We start from the raw sequence: 20,929 nt of genomic DNA, 5'->3' as shown, positions 1-20,929 counted from the left end.
CGTCTTTGACCAATAAAAGAACGCTATCATTGCCTGGTAAAACAGTGTCGTCCAATCACAGCTTGTTTTATTCCACTGGACTCGTTCGCTACTATAAAGCTGGCCACGAGTTGGTACTGTACGCGAGAGTCCATCTTGGAAAGCGGCTTTTTCAGCGCCAATATTTTACAGTAAGCCGGTTAATTTGAATTTAATTCGCGTGGTTAGTGGTGTTTGTTAAGTTTATGTTTTACGAGAACACCTCTAAGACGCCGTTTCCGACGAAAACGCGTGTTTTATGCGTTCGGTGTGGTTGAAAAAGAACGCTAGCGCGACCGCTTAGCTAGGTTAGCATTGCATGCTGCTTTAGCTTTCGCTTCATGGAATTAATAAGTCTCTTTATTTGTTTGTTTTGACCCACATGCGTTCTATACGTCTCGAACATGCATTTAAGTCTCATTTCGTTGTGCTTTAATCAAGCTAAGACTGAAATTGAGCGTCTGTGTTGAATCCGACGGCTCACCATGCCGCTGCTCTATTATTCTAGCATCAACCGTAGTATATCGCACTGTGAGACTAAATTAACTCATTTCTGATCCAAAGGTAATTCAACGCTACCAGAATGGCCGACGCGGAGCACCAGTTGATGGAGACCTCGGAGAACGGGAACGAGGAGAGTCTGAACGGCGCGGAGGCCGCGGAAGAGGAGAACGGGTCCGGCGAGGGAGGACAGATCAACGCCAGCAAGGGCGAGGAAGACGCCGGGTGAGAATATTCAGCCCTTTATGTTTGCATGTTTCATGTAGTCGTTTTGTTTTAATGCGTCTCTGTTGGCGCCGTGTCTTTGTTTAATAGAGGGGGTGGGGTGGTGTTCTGGGTCGGTTCTTGTGTCCGGTTATTGTGTTCATTGTTGGAAATGAGGGGTGTTTGGAGGTGAATCTCTCGCGAGAGGGTATGTTTGATCTGCCGTTACACGACGCGCGCGTATTAACTGACCTTACAGCATTACAATCTGTCTGAAGTCGCTTTATTAAACCAACAATTGAAAGCCTTTTCATCCGCATGTGCAACCGCTTTATTAACCTTTAGCGCCGAATAGACTGTCTATGGTTGCCAAGCTACTGGGTCAAGATATAGTTGAGATGGACACTAGCTCGTCCAATCAGATTTAAGAATCGGACCTATAGCGCGCACTAGTCCCCGCCCACTTTTCAACGGGTTCAAAAATCGTCCCCACAGGGATTTTTAAATGGTCTTAACAGGCAATAAATCATACCAGCCAGCTTTGTCACAAACTGACTATGTCTATTTGAGAGCTTTAATGAAGGGAAGATCTACAATCTGTTTAACTACGCTGTGAATATCAAAACCAAAGACTGAATAAACAAGCTTTCCATTGAGGTTTGGTGTGTTGGATGCAAAAAAAAAAAAAACATATTGAGAATATCACCCTGTTTTAAAGCTTTCCAAATTAAGTCTTTAGCAAGGCAAGTTACTAATCAAATTAAGTTTTGACATTTACACTAGGAAAGTAGATTTTTCTTAATATCCTAATGATTTTGACATGTTTTTAACGGTTTATTCCGCTATGGAGAAAGTGATTGGATTTATTTTGTGTATTTGTCGTCTTTAATTGTACAGCACTCTGGTACACTGTTTAAGGTGCTTTTACAAATTTATTTTGAAATCCAGCTGTTGCAGTCTCTTGATTGCTGTTTGTTTGTGGTTTAATACAGCGTCTCATAAATTGGTTTGATTCTTTTGTACAGTAAAATGTTTGTTGGAGGACTCAGCTGGGACACCAGTAAGAAAGACCTAAAGGACTACTTCTCAAAGTTTGGGGAGGTAACAGACTGCACCATAAAGATGGATTCAAACACCGGCCGGTCACGAGGGTTTGGGTTCATCTTGTTCAAAGATGCAGAAAGTGTGGACAAGGTACATATTGCTTTAGTTTCCCTTCAATCGAAGCATTTGCTTGGTGGCAGACGTTCATGTCTCTTCTTCTGAAAGGTGCTGGAGCAAAAGGAGCACAGGCTAGACGGCCGACAGATCGACCCCAAGAGAGCCATGGCTATAAAGAAAGAGCTTGTCAAGAAGATCTTCGTCGGTGGCCTTAACCCTGAAACCACAGAAGAGAAGGTCCGTGAATACTTCGGGGCCTTCGGAGAGGTGAGACTTAAATCTATTTAGCACAAAATGTTTTTGTGTCTTCTGACTGTTATTAATGCTGTATCCGTTATGATTCTTGCAGATTGAAACGATTGAACTTCCAATGGATACAAAGACGAACAAAAGGAGGGGCTTCGTCTTCATCACTTTCAAGGAGGAATCTGCCATCAAACAGATCCTGGAGAAGAAATACCACAATGTCTGTGGAAGCAAGGTAACGGAGGGAAATGAAAACTGTATGGGTTTCTGCAGTGTTTTTGCACTACATGCATAGTTATGGTGGGTCAACTTGTGAGTTAAAGTTACAGTGTGGTGTGTGAGTTACAGCAGTTTGTTTTTGCCATGGAGGAAAAAGTGTTTAATCGCTGCATCTCTCAGTTCTGTGCTTTCTTCAGATTTGTAAGAGATGAATGCAGAATTGTGAACGAGAAACCTATTATTTATTTAGTAAAACTCAAATGTGATAGCATTTTAACTCAACTGCTAGGAGAAAGTCCAAATTGTAAAGTCACAGTTATGACTATGGTTTACTAATTTTTAATATTCAATTTATCTTTAAATTGAAAATGGAGAATTGTGAAGTCATTACATTATAATTATTGTATTTAAGGTTTTTATTACCATCCCCATAAACTGAAGAGTGTGTGTATACACATGCGTGCATATGCCTTTTTAAGAGTTTGGCCTTGCTCTCATCTGTTTGCGTCTCTGATTTTGATTTCAGTGCGAGATCAAAATCGCCCAGCCCAAGGAAATCTACCAGCAGCAGCAGTATGGGGCCCGCGGAGGCTTTGGGGGTCGCGGCAGGGGTCGTGGGGGTAAGCGGTGTTCTTTAGGTGCTTATTAAATTACTATAAACCCCAGTGTCAGTCATTGACCTAATGGCATCAATTTCCTTAGGCCCAGGCCAGAACTGGAACCAGGGCTATAACAACTACTGGAACCAGGGCTACGGGAACCAAGGCTATGGCTACGGTGCCCAGCAGGGCTACGGTGGTTACGGAGGATACGGAAACTATGACTATTCCGCTGACTACTATGGATATGGTGGTGGTTATGATTACAGTAAGTCGACATCTTCCATACGCTCTTACGATCATCCTGGTTTCACTTCCATGTACAGTCATTCACGCTTCATTTTCTCCAGACCAGGGCACTCCAAGCTATGGGAAAACACCAAGACGTGGAGGCCACCAGAGTGGCTACAAGCCATACTGATCACACAGAACAGGTAGTGTGTGATTATCAATGGATAAGTGTTTGTTTCCATATTCTTGCTTATTTGGGGTTTAAGAAACACTACTTAGTGCAGTCAAATCAATATTTCTAACAGTCAAGTGAGAACAGAACTTGAATTGAGCTTGATGCTTTTTCAGATCTGATTTCTGCAGATTATATCGCTTTATTTTTAATTGAAAGCTTTCACAAATGAAGTTTAAATCGTATTACAAAGTTTCAAATTTGTGTTCATTAAATGTGGCATGCATTGCCAAAAGTTTTAACTTTTTCAGTACAAATATCTGAACATCCTTAAGATGTTTGCTTGAGAGGTGCAAAGTGTAAAAAAACAAACAAACAAACAAAAAACGTATAGTTTTGAAATGAGAATCCATGCGGTGTAAGCTTATTTGGCCTTTGTAATATTATTATTATTATTATTATATTTTTTTTTTTTTTTTTTTTTTTTTTTTTAGTCAAGCTCCAGTATTTATATAAAGTGCTTAAAGTAAAGTTCTTAGGAAATTTCCATTGGAGTTTAGGAAATTGGTATAAAAAAAATTGTGATCTGTTCTTATCAAGTTTTGAAGGGTTGCAAGACATGAACTTTAATCTGGAGAATGCAGAATTTGGTGTAAACTTGATTGCATTTTGTCTTTCTCAACATTTTCCAACCTGCCACTGACCATGTCTGTTTGTTTCTCACCAGGACTAATGTATTCCCAAAAACCAGGAGTCTGACAGTGATGACGACAGCAGTTCACACACCTGCGGGCTCTTTCCTTTTACCGGATGAGATCATGACACATTTGTACAGAACAGATGAATAGGGGAAGCAACGTCACACTTCCACATTTTTATTTTTATTTTATTTTTCCTTTTGTCCACATTTCCAGAGATGGAAGTGTTATTTTTACTGTACTTTTTGGTACCTTTTTTGAATAATGTATTGTATGGTTGTATTTTACATGTCTACTGGATATGCCACATGAGGTTCGGGAGCTGCCAGAGCTTTTGAAATAAAACAATTTTTGAGTACATTTTTTCTCAATGTTTCCCGATGCTTGTTCTGCTTCCTGTTGTTGCATAGTGTAGGAGAGCCGTTTTAAACACCAGAGTCCCATGAATGTCAGCGTTTTTGGTAATACATCTAATAGTGACTGGAAATTTCCACCTTTTGTTGCTTTAATTTTAAATTCTTTTTTTTTTTTTTTTTAAACTTGCTTTCTCAGTTATAATGCTTAAGTTGAATCTTTTTGTCAATTAGGATATTTGCTAGTGACAGCAATGTTGCTCATTGAAATCTCATTCCTATAGTGTTTTTGGTAGAAATAAATGATTTGGAAGTTTTTGAAGTGTTCTTGTTTACTGGCTAACATTAATGTTAATTTGTCAATGTTAATGTTTAAATGGTGACTTGCTGTGATCGTTTTTAAGTTGAGTTATGATTTTTTTTTTTTTTGCCAAAACACCTTTTGGTTTCTAAACCCTGCTAACTTTGTATTAACTAATTTATAGTAAGCGACATTATTTTGTCTGAAGCTCTTAATTTTACAATTGTGGACTAAAACGGTCCATTTTTTCCAGAATGAAGTGACAGTTTTGTGAATATTTTACTTCTATAAGCTTCTACAAGAGAATAACATGCAAAATACTATAACTGCAACCATAACTTATGATTTTAAAGTTGTAATAAATGGCAGTTTGCAGTGAAAGCAGTATTTCGTACAGCTAGAAGAACTTTGCAGGTGTTAATTTACATTTCACCATAATTTAAGGCCTGAAAGCTCATTAAATCTGAACTGCAGAAGAAAAAAAAGGCCCCATTTATGGTCTAGGACTATCTTGTCATTTTTATTCTCAAACGTCTTTTGATCTGACATTTGCACTGGATAAAAAAAGACAATGTAAGCATATCACTTTTTAAGAATTTTGATGTGTACTAAAGCAAAATATCAAACTTTTTGTAGTGTACAGTATTTTGTACGTAGTAAGAGTTTCCATTCTGTACAGACCGAGTCAGAATCATTTTAGGGAATCGATTCAATTGAGTACTCGCTTAATAGTGTTCAAAGAAGAAAACATTTTGCGTGTTGTTTATTCACGTTTTAAAATATGAATTATGAAATATTTAAATGATGCTGTTTATAACTATGTTCTCGGTTAAATCAAATGTTTGGTTGAACACCATGAAAAATCGCAGCTTTACTCCTAAACAAAGCTCGTTCCGGTGAACTGTGAATCAGTTCGAACGAATCATGTAAAGAACCGGTTCAAATGAATCATTCAATTTGGTAATGGATTCAGTTGACTTATGGGAAAAGTAAACACGTGGTTGAGTTGCAAGAAAAGAAATGAAAAATATGTCTTACAAAATAAGCAGAAAGTTTATGGATATAGGCCAGAGGAGTTTTAGGATGTGTACGACTCAATTTCGCCAACGAAAGGTGAGATTAACGAACTATATTAGCAGGGTGATGTAAAATGATGCACAGATGTTGGGAAAATAAAATACAGTAAGAATCACAATGAGTTAGTCATAATAAAAATAATTGCGATCCACATTAAAGAGTCAATTAACTAGCACGGGACTGGTTTATATACGTGTGTTTACCTGAAACAAGCCCAATGAGGACTCTTCGTTGCGCAATTTACAAGTAAACTGTTTTATTATTATTTAGTAATAAATGTGGTGTTATATTTTCCTTTAGCAAATCATTTTAATTGTATATTTTTCATACAGCAAAAACAATGTGGGAGAAATGTGTTAAACTTTTGAACTTATTTTTTGTATTTAACCTCGGCTTACAGTAGAGGGCGCTAGATAGCAATAAAAGAGGCATATAAAATACATACTGTGTTTAAATGAACAGAAAGTTACATTTTGATTAGTTTTCATTTTAGGGCCCATTTTTAACTTGTTGAAGTGTGCTGAAGTAATGAATGTAAAATAGCAATCATGCTTTAAAAACTTTTAATTATTCAAGACACTGAGAGATTTGTCTTTTAAAATGGGTTTGTTCTCATCGTTCTGATAATTCAGATAATATTTAATTTTATTAATGGTCTCATATGATCATTCAGTTTGAAATGCCTATCCAAAAAAGCTTATAGAAAATCAATAGTCGGAAAGACTATTACTAATTTAAATGAGATCTAAATGCAATCTTACTTGAAATATTCTTCACAATTCAACGCAGCAATAGTATATGTTTGGGAAACTGGCTCAAACTGAGGCGTAGTTAAAGCGTGTGGGTTTAGATTACTCACAGAGATGATTAATTGTACCAGAGAGGGCTGTCTGTTGGATCCTCACTGCCTTGTGTCATAACAAACTACCACATGCTATGATTTCAGAGTAATTTTAGGTTGAGGTAAGTTAGCCATTAAAGATCTGCTCCATCATCCAGAAAGCCGGATGTTTAGGAGGGAGAACGAATCTGCCTTCGATGTACTCTCGAGTATGGCATTTATAACGTTTAAATACTCTAAAGAGACCTTTAATGCACTTGACCTCATCGCTGTAGATAAAAGCCTCATTAAATGACCTGCTTCTGTAGAGTTGCCTTTGTCAGATTTCCAAGAAAGAAATGAGCCATAAAAAGACACCGGGTTCTTGAAAAAAAAAGCTTTTTTTTTATTTTTTATTATTATTGTTATTCCAGTTCTTTGATTCTGTTTACCCAGGGATTAATCGAATATACAAATACCACACACATTTATAAAAATGACTTTCACTGAAATTACCCTTGTGTTAAAGAGGAGTAAAGTGCATATCTCAGACATGTTCTGTGATTTTTTTTATTTTTATTTTTTGTGTGTTTTTAAATCTTTAAGAAATATCAATATATCGTAACCAATATTAAAACATCATCAAACAAATAGTGCAAGTTTCCACCGGTCGCCTCAGAAGGGCTTCATACATATATATATATATACACACACACATCTCTAAGCACCTTCATGGCCATTGAAACATCTTTGCATTTTGCACACCGAGATGAAAACAACTTAAAAGTCTTGTGTGAAGTGCAGAAACTTACATTTTCGGATGATTTTAATTCTCCTTTGGAGGACTCGTGCATTTTGTTTTGTGGTTGTTTTAGAAGTTAAAAGTCTTGAAGGGGGGATTTTATGTTTTTTTTAATTAATATTACCATATTATTTTGATTTCAGAGGGTTTGATGTCAAATATGGTACACTGCATTGACACATTCTCTCTTGAAAACAGACAAATGCAACCGGAACACAAATGTGTTAGTGTCGTTATAAAACATCTTAGTAAAATATAGCCAAGGCTTATTTAAATATGCATAAATAGCATGAAAATATGTTTAGTTTCAGTTTAAATGTTGGCGAATTACTCTAGCCATTCAGATGAGGAACTGTATCAAAGTTGTGGACGTTTTCCGCTGTTTTATTTTCCTGTACATGACAAGCACCTCCAAGACACTTCATATGTGAAAAGACTGCTTTGCAAACCGGTTGGATTTCAAGTTTTTCTTAAACAACACATCTTTGGATGTTTTACAATAGAAACACTTACAATAATGAACAATTCCACTGCAGAACCTGAAAGCCATCTATACAAATTAGATTTAATCAAGGGTCAATTTGAAATGCACAATATAAATAATTATGAGAAAAAATTATCTTTTGTCTGATTGCATGATTAACTGCATATTGATTTGACATTTTGTTGTGTGCAACATCTGATATTTTGGCTGTAAAAAATTTGTTTGTTAAAAAATTTAGCTTTTTGTAATCCTGAGAGTTTTCTTATTCATTTTGTCTTTGTGGTTTAACCATTTATGTATTTTGCATAGTGGATTACAACGTGTAAATTTAGGATTTAGCTTCACTGAAAGCTGTAAAATTAGAAAATCTGTCAGATCATACAATGCAAACATCAAAGCTTCTAGCTTATTCAGCAGGACTTTTTTTTTTCTTCTTTTTTTTCTGCATACCTGATTGTCAAATTTTTGCATTTGATTTTCACATACTCCATTGCACTGAACAGTCTATGAGCGCATCACCCTTGTTAGCAAACGCTGAAGCATCAAAAACAGCTTTAACAAATGCACATCCAAGATATTAACAAATCAATTCATTTAAAAAGTATTTAAAATCCCTGTCATCCCACATGGAAGCTGACTTATAAAACAAACAAAAAGTAAATCTCATTTAATATTACAGAGTCCGAAGCGAGCAGCTGTTTCGAGGAATTAACAAAAGTCACTTTGCGGCTTCGGGAATGGGTGGCGCTCGTTCCAGTCTCACGGCCCAGGGGTCAGAGGTCGCTGAATAGAAAGGCGGGTGTTGCAGAACGTCCTCCGTTGCCACTGCGAAAGCAAACACGCCCCGCTTTCTGTTCACATCCTCTGAGATGAGCTTCCTGTCCGTTTCTCGGCTGTCACCGTCGACGTCCTCCAGCGTTTTCCCTCCAGTAGGCTGCTGTTTTCCCAGTAAGGGGGTGCCACCGGCGGCAGGGATCCGCATGGCCCTGTCTGCTTGGAGGGCGTTGGGATCTGGAGGGAAGAGGAAGTTGGTGGACCTCCAGGCGGAGGGCTTTCGGCCCCGTCGCGGGCGTGAGACGCGGCAGCTCTGACGCTTGATGTGTCGGTGAAGATGATCGGAGCGCGTGAAGCTCTTGTAGCAGTGCTCACATTGGTACGGCCGCACGCCGGTGTGGATGCGCAAGTGGTTCTTCAGGTCATAGTTGTGAACAAATTTAGCGTTGCAGTGCAGGCAGATGTACGGCCTCTCGCCGGTGTGCTTGCGCATGTGAATCTTCAGCTTGTCTTGCCTGAGAAAGAGAAAAACAGCACTTAAAGTAACAGTTCACCCAAAAATTTAATGTTTGCTCAGGAATCAATCTTTTGCAGTGAATGGGTGCCGTCAGAATGAGAGTCCATACAGCTGATAAAAACATCCAATTAATGTCTTGAGAAGACAAAAGCTGCATGTTTGTAAGAAACGAATCCATCATTAAGATGTTTTTAACTTCAAAGCTTCACTTCTGGCCAAAATGTGCGTCCATTAATCCATAACATTGCTTTCTCCAGTGAAAAAGTCCATCTCCTGTTGTCTCTCACATCAAAAATCCAAGTTTTGGCTTGTAAACAGAGCTTGATCTGTGCATATTTCTCTCCTGATTCAGACAAGATTACTTTTTTACTGGAGAAAGCAATGTTATGGATTACTGACGCACATTTTGGCCAGAATTGAGGCTTTGACATTAAAAAAACACCTTAATGATGGATTTATATCTTTCAAATCTGCAGCTTTTCAGTGCACAAGACATTAATTGCTGGACTGGAGTGGTGTGGATGACTTGTGATGGTTTTATCAGCTGTTTGGACTCTCATTCTGACGGCACCCATTCACTGCAGAGCACCCATTGTTGAGCAAGTGACTCATCTACATTTATCCACACCTGATGAAGAAACAAAAGCATCTATGTCTTGGATGGCCTGATTGTGTTTACATTTTCAGCAAATTTTCATTTTCTTGAGCGAACTATTTGTCTAAGTTTGGGTTTTGAGGTTATTTTGCATACCTGTAAGAATCCCTGCAAAACCTCAAGGCACACCATGCACGCAGAAAAGCGTACATGCATGCAGAAAAACACACAAGCAGGTGTACGCCTTCGTACTTGAAAAGCAGACAGCTGCAAGTTGCTCAACATTACAGCGGCAGAAAAACCCAAAAAACACGAAAACCGGATTTAGTGTTCCTGTTATGTGGTATCCAGATGAGTTATCCAGAAGCTCTGAAGCCTTCATTTGATCTGTTTCTTAGTCTAGATCTCACTCATCGAAATTTCATTCCTCTACAGAGCGTTTGAGTCCAAAAGTGAAATGTAGGTCTTATATTATCATCACCAAGCTTTGGCTTTTATTACAGTGTGGAAACCTCATGCGGCTCCGACCACAGTGATGCATAAAGTGTTTCACAGCAGGTTTGTCCTTATGATGCTGCTCTAGTTTTCATGTGCCAGTTCACTGTTGTAATACTGAAGCTTAGCTCTTTAGCTTCAAAGAGGCTATTTATTCTAGTAGCATGACAGCAAGTCAGAATTCTTTCTCGTAAATCTGTCATTGTTAAACAAGTCCTTTTTAGTGACTGTTCATTGTAAAGTGTTATTCTTGTACTCCATCTGCTTGAATTGATGTTAAAAACAGTCCTGAGATGTTAAAGGGATAGTTTGCCTTAAATTTAACATTCTGATGTGGCTTTGGAACCCATCGACTTTTTTATTGTACGTTTTCAAAATATCTGCTTTTGTGTTCTACAGATAAAGGAAAGTCATAATGCTTTGGAACGACATTAGGGTGAGTAATTTCTGACAATATTTAAAACATTTAATGCAAATCCAGATTGTGGTACTTCATAATCTGACTGTGTCCTTTTCATTCCATCTTTCCAAACAACTATAACTTTAAATGTTTTATACTGTTTTTATAAAACAGTAATGAAATAAATTAAAAACAGTAAATAATAAAAATTCTAACTGCTAAACACGAATTTTAACAAGTGTATAGAAAGATACAAAATATACCCACCATTATTCCAATCAACTATCACTATAATTAAAAGTGGCAAAAATAAATAGGAATTTATTAATCATAAAAAAAAAATATAAACAATAAAAGTATTAAATTGACATCAACTATCACTGTAATTATTGTAAATATTACAAATGGCAAAAAATAGGATTTTAAGTAGTAATATTAATACAATGTAAAATAAATTTTGAAAAATAAATATAAATAAAATATAAATTGTACAAAAAAATGAAATGATAAATAATAATTTTAATACTTAGAAGTGTATAAAAATATACAATGTCACCTATCACTATAAAGAAAAGTGGCAAAAGCTTCCATAGTTATTTAAAAATAATTTAAATCAAAATTGTAAATAATAAATTTAAATGTTAATTAATTGCTAGTTTAATAATTATAAGAATACAATATTTTTTTATTGTTATTTAATAATTATTTAAAATAAATGTACTTTAAAAAATCTAATAAAACAAAAATTACATTTAATAATTTAATTAAAATAAAATACAAACTATTTCTATACTGAAGTAGTAAAGTATTCTTCATCTTCGCTCATTTGTGCTTTTACCTAGGATGGAGGGCTCAAGTTTGTTTCACCTTAACCCGACTCACCTGGTGAAGCGGACCTCACAGATGGTGCACATGTAGGGCTTCTCTCCGGTGTGTGTTCGCATGTGCCGTGGCAGCTTTCCCGCTCCTTGAATCACCTTGTTGCAGATGGGGCACTGCTGTGACGCCTTGGGCTTCATCTTCCTCTCCTCCTCCAGCTGCCACGGAGGAAACAGCGGCCCGAGATGGGAGGCGGAAAGAAAACTCAGGTAGGACCGCAGCTCCGCTCCCTCTTTGATCGGACCGAGGCTGGGGTCAGAGGTTATTCCCATTCCTGGACTCATGAAGTCTTTGAGGAAGTCTCTGTGCAGGATGGGGTTTGTAGGCTCATCCTTCAGCTCTTCTTTGATGACTTCTTTCTTGACCGCAAGGTCCAAAGGGCCGTTTTCTAGCGAAGCATTGGGGAAAGGGTGGGATGGATGTCTCGGCTCCAGAATCTGAGGGTAGCCTGGGAATTCTGTCGCCCACATGGGAGGATAGAAGCCTGGGAGAAGGGGCGAGAATCCGGTGCCTCTTTCCAGGCCTGGCATTTTCGGATAGAGTCCCTCTTGAAGTAAAGACTCTATCGAGAAGTCCTTCAGCGCCCGGCCCTCCAATCCCTCCGGCGCTCTGGGTTTCTGGGCTTCCGGAGTGTCCGATTGGCGTCTTTGAGATTCTTGGTCATTTGGGATTGACGCTCCTTGTTGGGAGCTACAAGGTGGGCTATCTGTCCTCCCGCTCTCCCAAACTTTGAGTTCATCTTGGTTTTCAGCTCCTTGTGTGGATTTCTCGCTGTTGTTGTCCTCAAATTCTCCATCTTTGGAGTCGACCTCCTCCTCCATTTCCTCCTCGTCCTCTTCATCCTCGTCTTCCTCGTCATCTCCCTCAAACTCCTCTCCTTCCGGAGGTCCGTCTCCTCCACCTCCTCCCGTGTCCATGATTTCCAGACACACGTTTATAATGCAGGGAATTTCCAGGAGCCTGGCGGCGCTCAGGATCTCCTTGACGTTGGATGCTGTGACCGTCAGCGTCGATGTGTACGCAAACTCCAGAATGGCTGTCAGCGAATCCGGCGCTACGAAGTCTAGCTCATAGATGGTGTGTGTGTTGGACTCCCGGCTGGAGCCGGTGGCCACAGTGAAGAGTTTTTTGAAGTACTGGCTGCATGCGGCCAGGACGGAGCGATGTGTGCGGTACTCCTGGTCCTGAACCACCAGGATGACGTCACAAAGCAACCCGTCCCGCCGCTGCTCGTTAAGACTGCACAGGACATCGTTGCTGTGGTTTGGGAAGGGGATTCCGATCAGGTCTTCGTCTGTGTGCGCCATCCTCTCCGAGGAATCTGTGTGCAGGTAAAAAAGTTAAATCGGTCAGAGCTGTCATGCATTAAAATAAGGCTAGGTGATAAATAGACATTTGTGGCCATGCACCACGAAACCAGTCATAAGGGCAAATTTTGAAATCTTAAAGCTGAATCAGTAAGCTTTCCATTAATGCATGGTTTGTTAGGATCGGACAATATTTGGCTGAGATGCAACTATTTGAATATCTGGAATCGGAGGGTGCAAAAAAATCGAAATGTTGAGAAAATGGCCTTTAAAGTTATTGGGAATTAGGTTCTTGGGAATGCACATCAGTAATCAAAAATTAAATTTCAATATATTTGCGGAAGGAAATTTACTTAATATATATTCATATAGCATGATCTTAACTTAATATCCTAATGATTTTTGGCATGAAAGAAAAATTTATAATTTTGACCCTTACAATGGCTGTTGATACAAATATACCTTCGCTAAAGCATCTGTTAAATGAATAAATGTCATTTTAAATGAATATTGAAGAATAGTTCCATGATGTATTTTGGTACTTTAAGAAAAATATTTAGCCTGCATCTAGCTCTTCACTATTAACCGACAAAATAAAAGTTGATTTCTAACTTGACAGAAATGTATTACTATTATAATGTACTGTATACAAAGAAAAGCAAGTAATGCATTGATTTAAATGTGAAATTTTGAAATAGAAATGTTTTTGTAAAATATACTTCAATACTTTTTTTTTTTACATTGACAATTTACAATTTGTTATTGAAAAAAAAAAGTATAGTGTACTTCTCCTATTATTATTATTATTATTATTATTATTATTTAGGTAATATCATGCAACCAAGATATTTTTTCACTCATAATTTAAAGGTTGTGTTGGGCAATTGGTGTCAATTTCATTAGACACCCTTTTGATTATAAATTTATAATAATATAAATATAATATATTATATATTATAATATAAAATCGCAAAACATAAAAATCCAGAAAAAAAACTGAATATGGAAAAAGTAAATAAAAGATATTATACTCTGTGAAGTTTAATTATGTTTTCATTTGATTGCATGTTAAAAGACTGAGTAATTGAATCCAATTAGAAACAATTTTTGATGATAAATTTAAGTGAATTCATAAAACAGAATTCGGAAAAAAATAAAATAGAAAACAGAATAAAAGATTTACTCTACAAAGTTTCCTTATTAAAAAAAACAAATTATGTATTCATTCATTTTCAACATCTAACAGACATATGGAATGCATTTCCTAACCCATTAAAATGATTTCATGATAAATATTGATAGCAAAAAAAATAAAAAGCATTTGGCCAGCCCCACATTAATTGACTGAAAGTGAGATTTGAGTTAAAGATGCTTGTTTCTGCAAAAGTGCGTTACTCTGTGCACTTTGTGGTTAAAGAGGATGCATTGCACAATCAGATAATTAATAAGCTCCCGTCAAGCGTCTGAGGAGCAAATCTCTGTTTCTGTTTCTCTCTGATAGCGATCAAGCAACAACTCCACTGGCTTCTGCTTTTTACGCCGTAAACATTGATAGCAGAGGCTATTCTGTTGTGAAGGCCTCAAAAGATAGTGAATTAAATCTGATGGTTTGCATTGTGAGAAAAGCTGACACTTATCTTTGTCAAGTTCGGAAAAAAGCACAGCACAGGAAGGCAAAAGGGGTCAGGCTCTAGTTTCTGCTTTCCACGGGAAAAAGGTTTCAGGGCATGAGTAAACGTCACCCATCGCCCCCAGATTTACTCGTGCTTCATGAGAAGCCGATGCTGTTTAATTGAAGCTACTTTAATTGACATGCATGAAATGCAAAATCCTTTTTTTATTCTTATTGTTATGATTCACTTAAGTCTAGTTTAGAAGTGTACTTTTACAGAACACTGTCCAGAAATAATAAAGCATTGGAAAAGCTGTATTTTGCAGATCTTTCGTGATGCAGATGCTCTTAAACTACAGGCCTACATGAATGGAGCCTGAATTGCACCTGCGGATTCCCTGAAATGTTTACAGTGACTTTTTAAGAGGCGTTTTGGCAGCATTGTCCTTCATTCATGGCTATGAATAGAGTTTAATCTCAGTGTGTCTCGTCCCCGTGGTCACTGCAGGCATCTGGATGGATGCTTTCATACGTCCCGCCGCCACCAGAGCTGTCGACTGGCCTTCAATGGCCCAAAAACGGCCTGTGCGCCAAAGTAAATGAGCTACTGGTGTTTTCGGGTTTTACTTCTTGTCCATTGTCTGTCTTTATTCTCTATAATATTCTCCAATCAACATTTTAATGTCCATTCCACTGTTGCTAGGAGACGGTTGCTTTAATTACAGTTTGAACAAAGAATGTATCTTTTAAATTTAGAACCTTGGTTATCAAACAATGTGGCCCTTCAGGTAAAGATACATATATATAAGATGTGACAGAAATAATGGATTACATTTGGCATGAATGAATCGACATGAGATTGGAATTGGAAAACTTTTGGCGAAAAAAAGAGAAAGACAGAGGAAGAGGGAAGGATGAGATCTCATGTCCCCAGAAGTTCCCTGACAGGTTGGGCAAAAAAAAAAAAAAGTGGTGCCCCACCCTGGAAAATCCAGCCAAGTTAAATAGGCATTCGGAGCTAAAAACAACAGTAGGGAGCGAGTGAAAAAGAAGGAAGAGAGACACAGTGAGGTCTCCCACCCACCCTGGGAGCGCATGCGTTTCTCCGGCCGGCCCCCACACCTCCTCACTCACTCCCATAATTACAGTGTGTGTGTCTGAGGGCCCACTGGCCCCTCCGCACTCGCTTAACACTGACATTCACAGTTTACTCCCTCCATATGACACAATCTACACACAGATGCATCACAGACTCCTGCCGGTTCTCTAGAAAGCTCACCATTAATATTCTACCTGTGAAACTATTTTGCATTTAATATTATCTTCAGAAGATGCTTTTACTTGAGAAGCAAAATTACTTAAGAAAAGTCTTGTTTAAAAAGCAAAATCTAAATGAATTGAGTTTATTCTCTATTGATGAGGTCGGAAAAAGAATCTTGTTTTCCTTTGACGTAAGTGTAGTTTTCTGATCCCATTCACAGATCTTCGTTCCTGTTTAAAGCATAAAATCACTTGATTTGAGTGAACAAGAGTTCATATCTGGAGGATTTATGTCTTATTTTCAAGTACAAAGATCAAAAAAAAAAATCTAAAATCAGGATACGTTTACATGAGAAGGAAAATATGCAAGATTTATTAGTCTTATTTTCTGGGGGAAAAATCAGCTTATGCTTAAAATAAGAATAATATCTGTTGGACTATATTATAAAACAAAATATATTGTTTTCCCTTTGAATTAAGTATAAACTAATTTAAATGTATTTTATGTAAAAAAATAAATGCAACTTGAAAAAAGCTAAAATTTAGATAAAAAAAAAAAGGATTTAATATCTTAAGTCAAATAAATGTATCTTGATTTAAGAATTTTTAGACCAGTTTTTGCATTTTGAGATTTTCATTAAGCTGTTGTTCCCAGTATGTAAGCAAAAACTGATTCACACGCACCTCAGTGATAGATGCTATCTGAAATCCTGTCTAAAATGTTGATGTGCATCTGCTAGTAAAGCAGTAATGCTTCAGATGGGTATCTTCGACTGGACCACAGCTCAGTTTGTCCATCTCTAGACAGAACATCCGTGTTTGCACTTTTCTTTATGAAGTGATTTGATAATCAGAGATGTTTCTCTAGATGTGTATTAGGTTGCTTGTAATGATAGGAAGATGTCATTTTCCACTGAGAAATATTTAATCGTAATGTTCACACGCTTCTGACAACAAATTTTTGTGGTCAGACATTCATTATTGTTTCAGTAAATCTGATTAGTTTGACTGTTAAAGACAGTAAGATTCAAATACAATTTTTTTACAAGCATGTTTTCATGCAGCTTAAGATTAAAATATATATATATATATATATATATATATATATATTTTCAAATGTAATTGTTCAGTAAATGTCCTGAAGATTTCTTTAAAGCATTTTTGGAGACTCAAAACAATTTGGCGTAAACAAATGATTATTTTAAGGATGCATAAAAGTAAAGCATTTAATTAAAATAACTGATTAAGTTGCTTAATAAAAATTAGCATTTTCAGATGCTTATCAGCTGCATTTTGTTTCATGCCAGATCATAGTGGGCCGTATCAAATGTCATGTTTGATTGTAAAGGATGTTTAGAGATAATCTGAGGAGCTGTTCTGGTGACTACAGTTTGTTTAAAGAGGTGAAGAAAATACCCCTTTAGCCCAACAAAGTGCCACACACTCATTTCAGCACAGTTTGTCATTTGAAAAAGATGCATGCGTGTGAGTATCAGTGCTTCCGCTATTCAGGAGCAGCACTGCAACAAACAACAGCAAAAAAAAAAAAAGTTAGCTAAATTTGTTGCTTTCATATTACGTCGTCCTCATTGCCGGCATGCAAAAATTCACACGTTTTGATTCACAAATTCATTTAAATGAATCAGTTGAACCTATTTGCTGAATTGAGCAGCTTTCAGAAATGAATGCATGCGGTGTGATTTAAGTGCCATGAATAATAACCTTTTTTCCTATTTTCTTCTTTGCATTACTAATTCGGAGTTCAACATCAATCATAATGTGTCATATCTCAAAACATAAATGACACTGTGAGTAAAAACCCAAACTACCCCCTCAGTCCTTTGATCATTTAAAATAACACACCTGTGTTTGATGTTTGAACTATATGCGTACACACACGCCAGCTTTGATGATCGTCTTAACTGGGGCAAAGACTTTAAGACTTAACAATTAATAGCGATTGTCCGTTAACATGAAGTTGGAGCACGCTTACTCTGTTTTTTGGAGGTTAAATGCATGCATTTGGTGCACGCCGGATGCCTCGCCTGACTTTGTGATGCAAAGATGACCAACTCTTGATAGGGTAAAGTTACAACATCTTCTCCAAAAGTTAAAACAGTTCACATTTGTGCGAGATATTTCATCATGGCCTCTTTAGGGAGGCAGGGCTGGAGTCTCAGACAGGAGCGAGCGTGTGTCACGCTGCTCAGACTGCTGCTAAATTGGCTAAATCCAGCCGTGGGTTCGTGGGTCCTGAGGGAGATCATTTAGGGGCCTCACCTGCAGGGGCACCTGTAGGTTTTAGTCTATTAGTGCTTCGCTGAGACTCACGGCCCTGTTTACAGACAGAAGTGCCTCCTGTTCGAGCGATGGCACGCCAATCAGCCAATAGGAGGCTGTGGATTTGAATACGGTTCGTATCTGTAGATGATAAATGCTCTGCATGTGAACAGCTGAAGGCCTGATTTGCATATAACACACAGCAAACGGTTTAATGGTGGTTTTGGTTACTGTAAACCTGATTTCCGTTTCATTTTTGAATTTTTCAGACATATGCGTGTTGTTTCAACAGACTTGAGTTATACATTTTGAGGTTCTAGCATCAGGTTTAAATGTGCATTATATTGTAATTGTAAGTTTTGAGTTGAAATACAAAAAATTTTTTGTTAGTTTTGTTAACTGGTAACTGAATTGACACAATGTTTTAACAATGAGATTTTTCTTTCTTTTTGTTTTTAAGTGTTTAAACATACATACATACATGCATATACAGTATATACACACAAACACACACACACACACACACAAATAAAATATATACATAGAAATATGCAACCATTTAGAATTATTTCCTATTTTATTCTCTCTCCCTCTCTCTTTCTCTTTCTCTATATATATGATATAATTATTTAACATTTAATTGTATTACTATTATTTTATTATAATATAATAATATCATAAAACGCTATTATGTATTTATATAAAATATATTATATGTATATTTTATAGCTATCCATCATTTATCCCATATACATTTTATAACATTAATTAAATATTTCTAATTATAATTATATGTATAATTATATATTATTTTATTATAATATCATATTTTTTATTTATTACATAAAATATATTTTAAATATTCTTTATCTATTTTTAGTGTTTTTGGCATCTATTATATCAAATTTTATATCTATTTTACATTTATTCTATATTCATGTATCTGTGTGTGTGTGTGTGTGTGTGTATTTATGATTTCAGAAAGAAAAAGGAAAAAAAATCTCCCAGTTAGTTGTCAAGTACTCTAATACAAATTGAGGACAGACCACAGTCTTAAACCAGGACATTGTTCAACAAAGTTAAAGAAAAGATAATAAAGTGCGGCGTGTAGGTTTGGCCTCGTGTCTTGGCCCGAGTTCTGCTCTATATCTGAGCTGCTTTTTACCCGTTGTCTGATTCACCCAGCGACAGATCAGAACGAACGTAAATGACACTTAAAGAGCCTCGTTAGGATTACACACAGCCGTTGTGTAACGTCTGCTGAAATTCATCTGTTTGGTAAATGTATGAAGCAAGACGCTACAGACACCTGCATCACGCGCTTCAGCTGCTACAAACAGTAATTTACACTGTTTTTAATCTGCAATCAGCCCTCTTCAAACACACACACACACACACACACACACATTCACCTGTCACCTTACGACAACCTTTAAAACCTTTAAAATGACTGTCTAAAAATGAACAAGTCTAATGAACTTAATTGCATTTGCTTTTGTGTTTTTGGTGGATTTAGATGAAGTTAGGTGACATTCCCATCACAGTTGTGACACAGATCTGTTTTCGATAATAAAAATCACAGTCTGACATTTTCATATCTGATCTGGGCCACTTTTGTGTGGAAATAAATCTGATATGCATCTGATTTTTGCAACGTGATGTAAAAACAGAGTTTTTTTTTTAACGTCCAACCCAAAAGTGACTGTAATCGATTTACACGTTAACATTTATGACACAAATGTTTAGCTTAAAACAGCCCAATAAACCGAAACCCAAACTTCTTCTAATTTCATAAAACATAAAAATGTGATGATATATTTACTGGTATTATGAAAACTGTTTGTTAAGATGACTATGTGTGTCTATGTGGGTCAATCGCCTGTTTAGATCAGTGGGCCGCATTAAAAAGGTCACGAGAACAGCTCTCAAAAAATGAATTGGCACTTTCTTGCAGTGTGTGAGCGTCGAATTGTTTTTTAAAAACACTTTTGATAACACTTTGCTTTCGCACACATCAGAGCCAGCGGCTTCTGGTGTAATTGTCGATTTGCCGTGCCATTACTTGTTTGTGTTAGTTTGCGTTTACAGCGGGCCAAAACTCCTCACGCTCATTTTCTGGAGACGACATCTAAAGAATGGCCCAAATAATTACATGAGTCATCAAATTACTGCCTACAGACGTGCTGTTCAATACCTGAGATGCACACAAACAAACATAAACAGATCTCGGACGCAAACGCCGTGCGTGTTCCCCCACAGACGCACACTTTCCCGCATGCACAACTCTTGAAAACAGGTGAACTCACCCGTCCAGATCCTCAGGTGTGTGTTACTCTACGTGTGTTTTATTCCAGGTCTAAGTGTGGTTTCAGATTCAAGCCTGTCTCATCTCCGTCTCTGAGGGACGCAAAGACGTCTGTCCATCCCGTCTGCCCGAGCGTCTCCTCTCCATTCACAAAAAACACAGCCGAGCATCCAACTACGAGCCCCAAACAACGGCACACGCGGACAGACGGAGAGGTTTGTGTGGACGCTGACAGGAAGGAGGAGAGAGAGAAAGAAAGAGAGAGAGAGAGAGAAAAAGAGAGAGAGAGAGGAGGTGGATCTACTCTAGAGCAGCGATGTAGTTTTTATAGCTGGGTGGGAAGCTCAGGATAATAATACCCATCCTCCTCCACAACACAGTTTAAGCTCAGTATGTAATAAAGCCCATGGTGCACAAACCCTCTGATTTGGGGTCAGACAAAATGAATTTTTTAGTTTTATTCGTGAAGGATTTGCAACTCGAACTTGGGCACAAATGAAGGAAGAGAGAGAGAAAAGTACCAGTTCTATATATGTGTGTGCTGTGACTTCAGAAGATGAATTAGACGAAGGAACAAGGTGGAAGACCTGAAGTTCAGAATTTAGTGTAGAAACCAGTC

At 37.4% G+C, this 20,929-nt stretch overlaps 2 protein-coding genes and 1 long non-coding RNA gene across 3 annotated transcripts; 2 read left to right on the top strand and 1 right to left on the bottom strand.

Moving 5' to 3' along the window:
• The first annotated feature begins 22 nt into the window (after nucleotides 1–22).
• Nucleotides 23–4,720, top strand: LOC113039003 (heterogeneous nuclear ribonucleoprotein A/B-like). The gene is made up of 9 exons (XM_026196860.1): nucleotides 23–170; nucleotides 583–744; nucleotides 1,749–1,917; nucleotides 1,993–2,151; nucleotides 2,234–2,365; nucleotides 2,876–2,969; nucleotides 3,052–3,216; nucleotides 3,299–3,382; nucleotides 4,079–4,720. The coding sequence occupies exons 2-8, from the start codon at nucleotides 602–604 to the stop codon at nucleotides 3,367–3,369; spliced, it is 933 nt and encodes a 310-aa protein (XP_026052645.1). The 5' UTR covers nucleotides 23–170; nucleotides 583–601; the 3' UTR covers nucleotides 3,370–3,382; nucleotides 4,079–4,720.
• Nucleotides 4,721–5,692: 972 nt separating this feature from the next.
• LOC113039010 (uncharacterized) lies at nucleotides 5,693–11,630 on the top strand. Its single transcript, XR_003274846.1, has 3 exons — nucleotides 5,693–5,816; nucleotides 10,667–10,703; nucleotides 11,510–11,630. It is a non-coding gene; the product is annotated as an uncharacterized LOC113039010 (long non-coding RNA).
• On the bottom strand, nucleotides 6,818–20,729 carry LOC113038998 (zinc finger and BTB domain-containing protein 7C). Its single transcript, XM_026196846.1, has 3 exons — nucleotides 20,312–20,729; nucleotides 11,550–12,867; nucleotides 6,818–9,175 (listed from the first exon to the last, which is right to left on the bottom strand). Exons 2-3 carry the CDS (start codon nucleotides 12,851–12,853, stop codon nucleotides 8,605–8,607), a joined length of 1,875 nt encoding a protein of 624 aa, XP_026052631.1. The 5' UTR covers nucleotides 12,854–12,867; nucleotides 20,312–20,729; the 3' UTR covers nucleotides 6,818–8,604.
• Between the last annotated feature and the right edge of the window lie 200 nt (nucleotides 20,730–20,929).

This window comes from Carassius auratus, chromosome 21, assembly GCF_003368295.1.
Source record: "Carassius auratus strain Wakin chromosome 21, ASM336829v1, whole genome shotgun sequence".
Lineage (NCBI taxonomy): Eukaryota > Metazoa > Chordata > Actinopteri > Cypriniformes > Cyprinidae > Carassius > Carassius auratus.
Note: the sequence above shows the minus strand (reverse complement) of the source record. Positions and strands in the feature narration are given on the sequence as shown.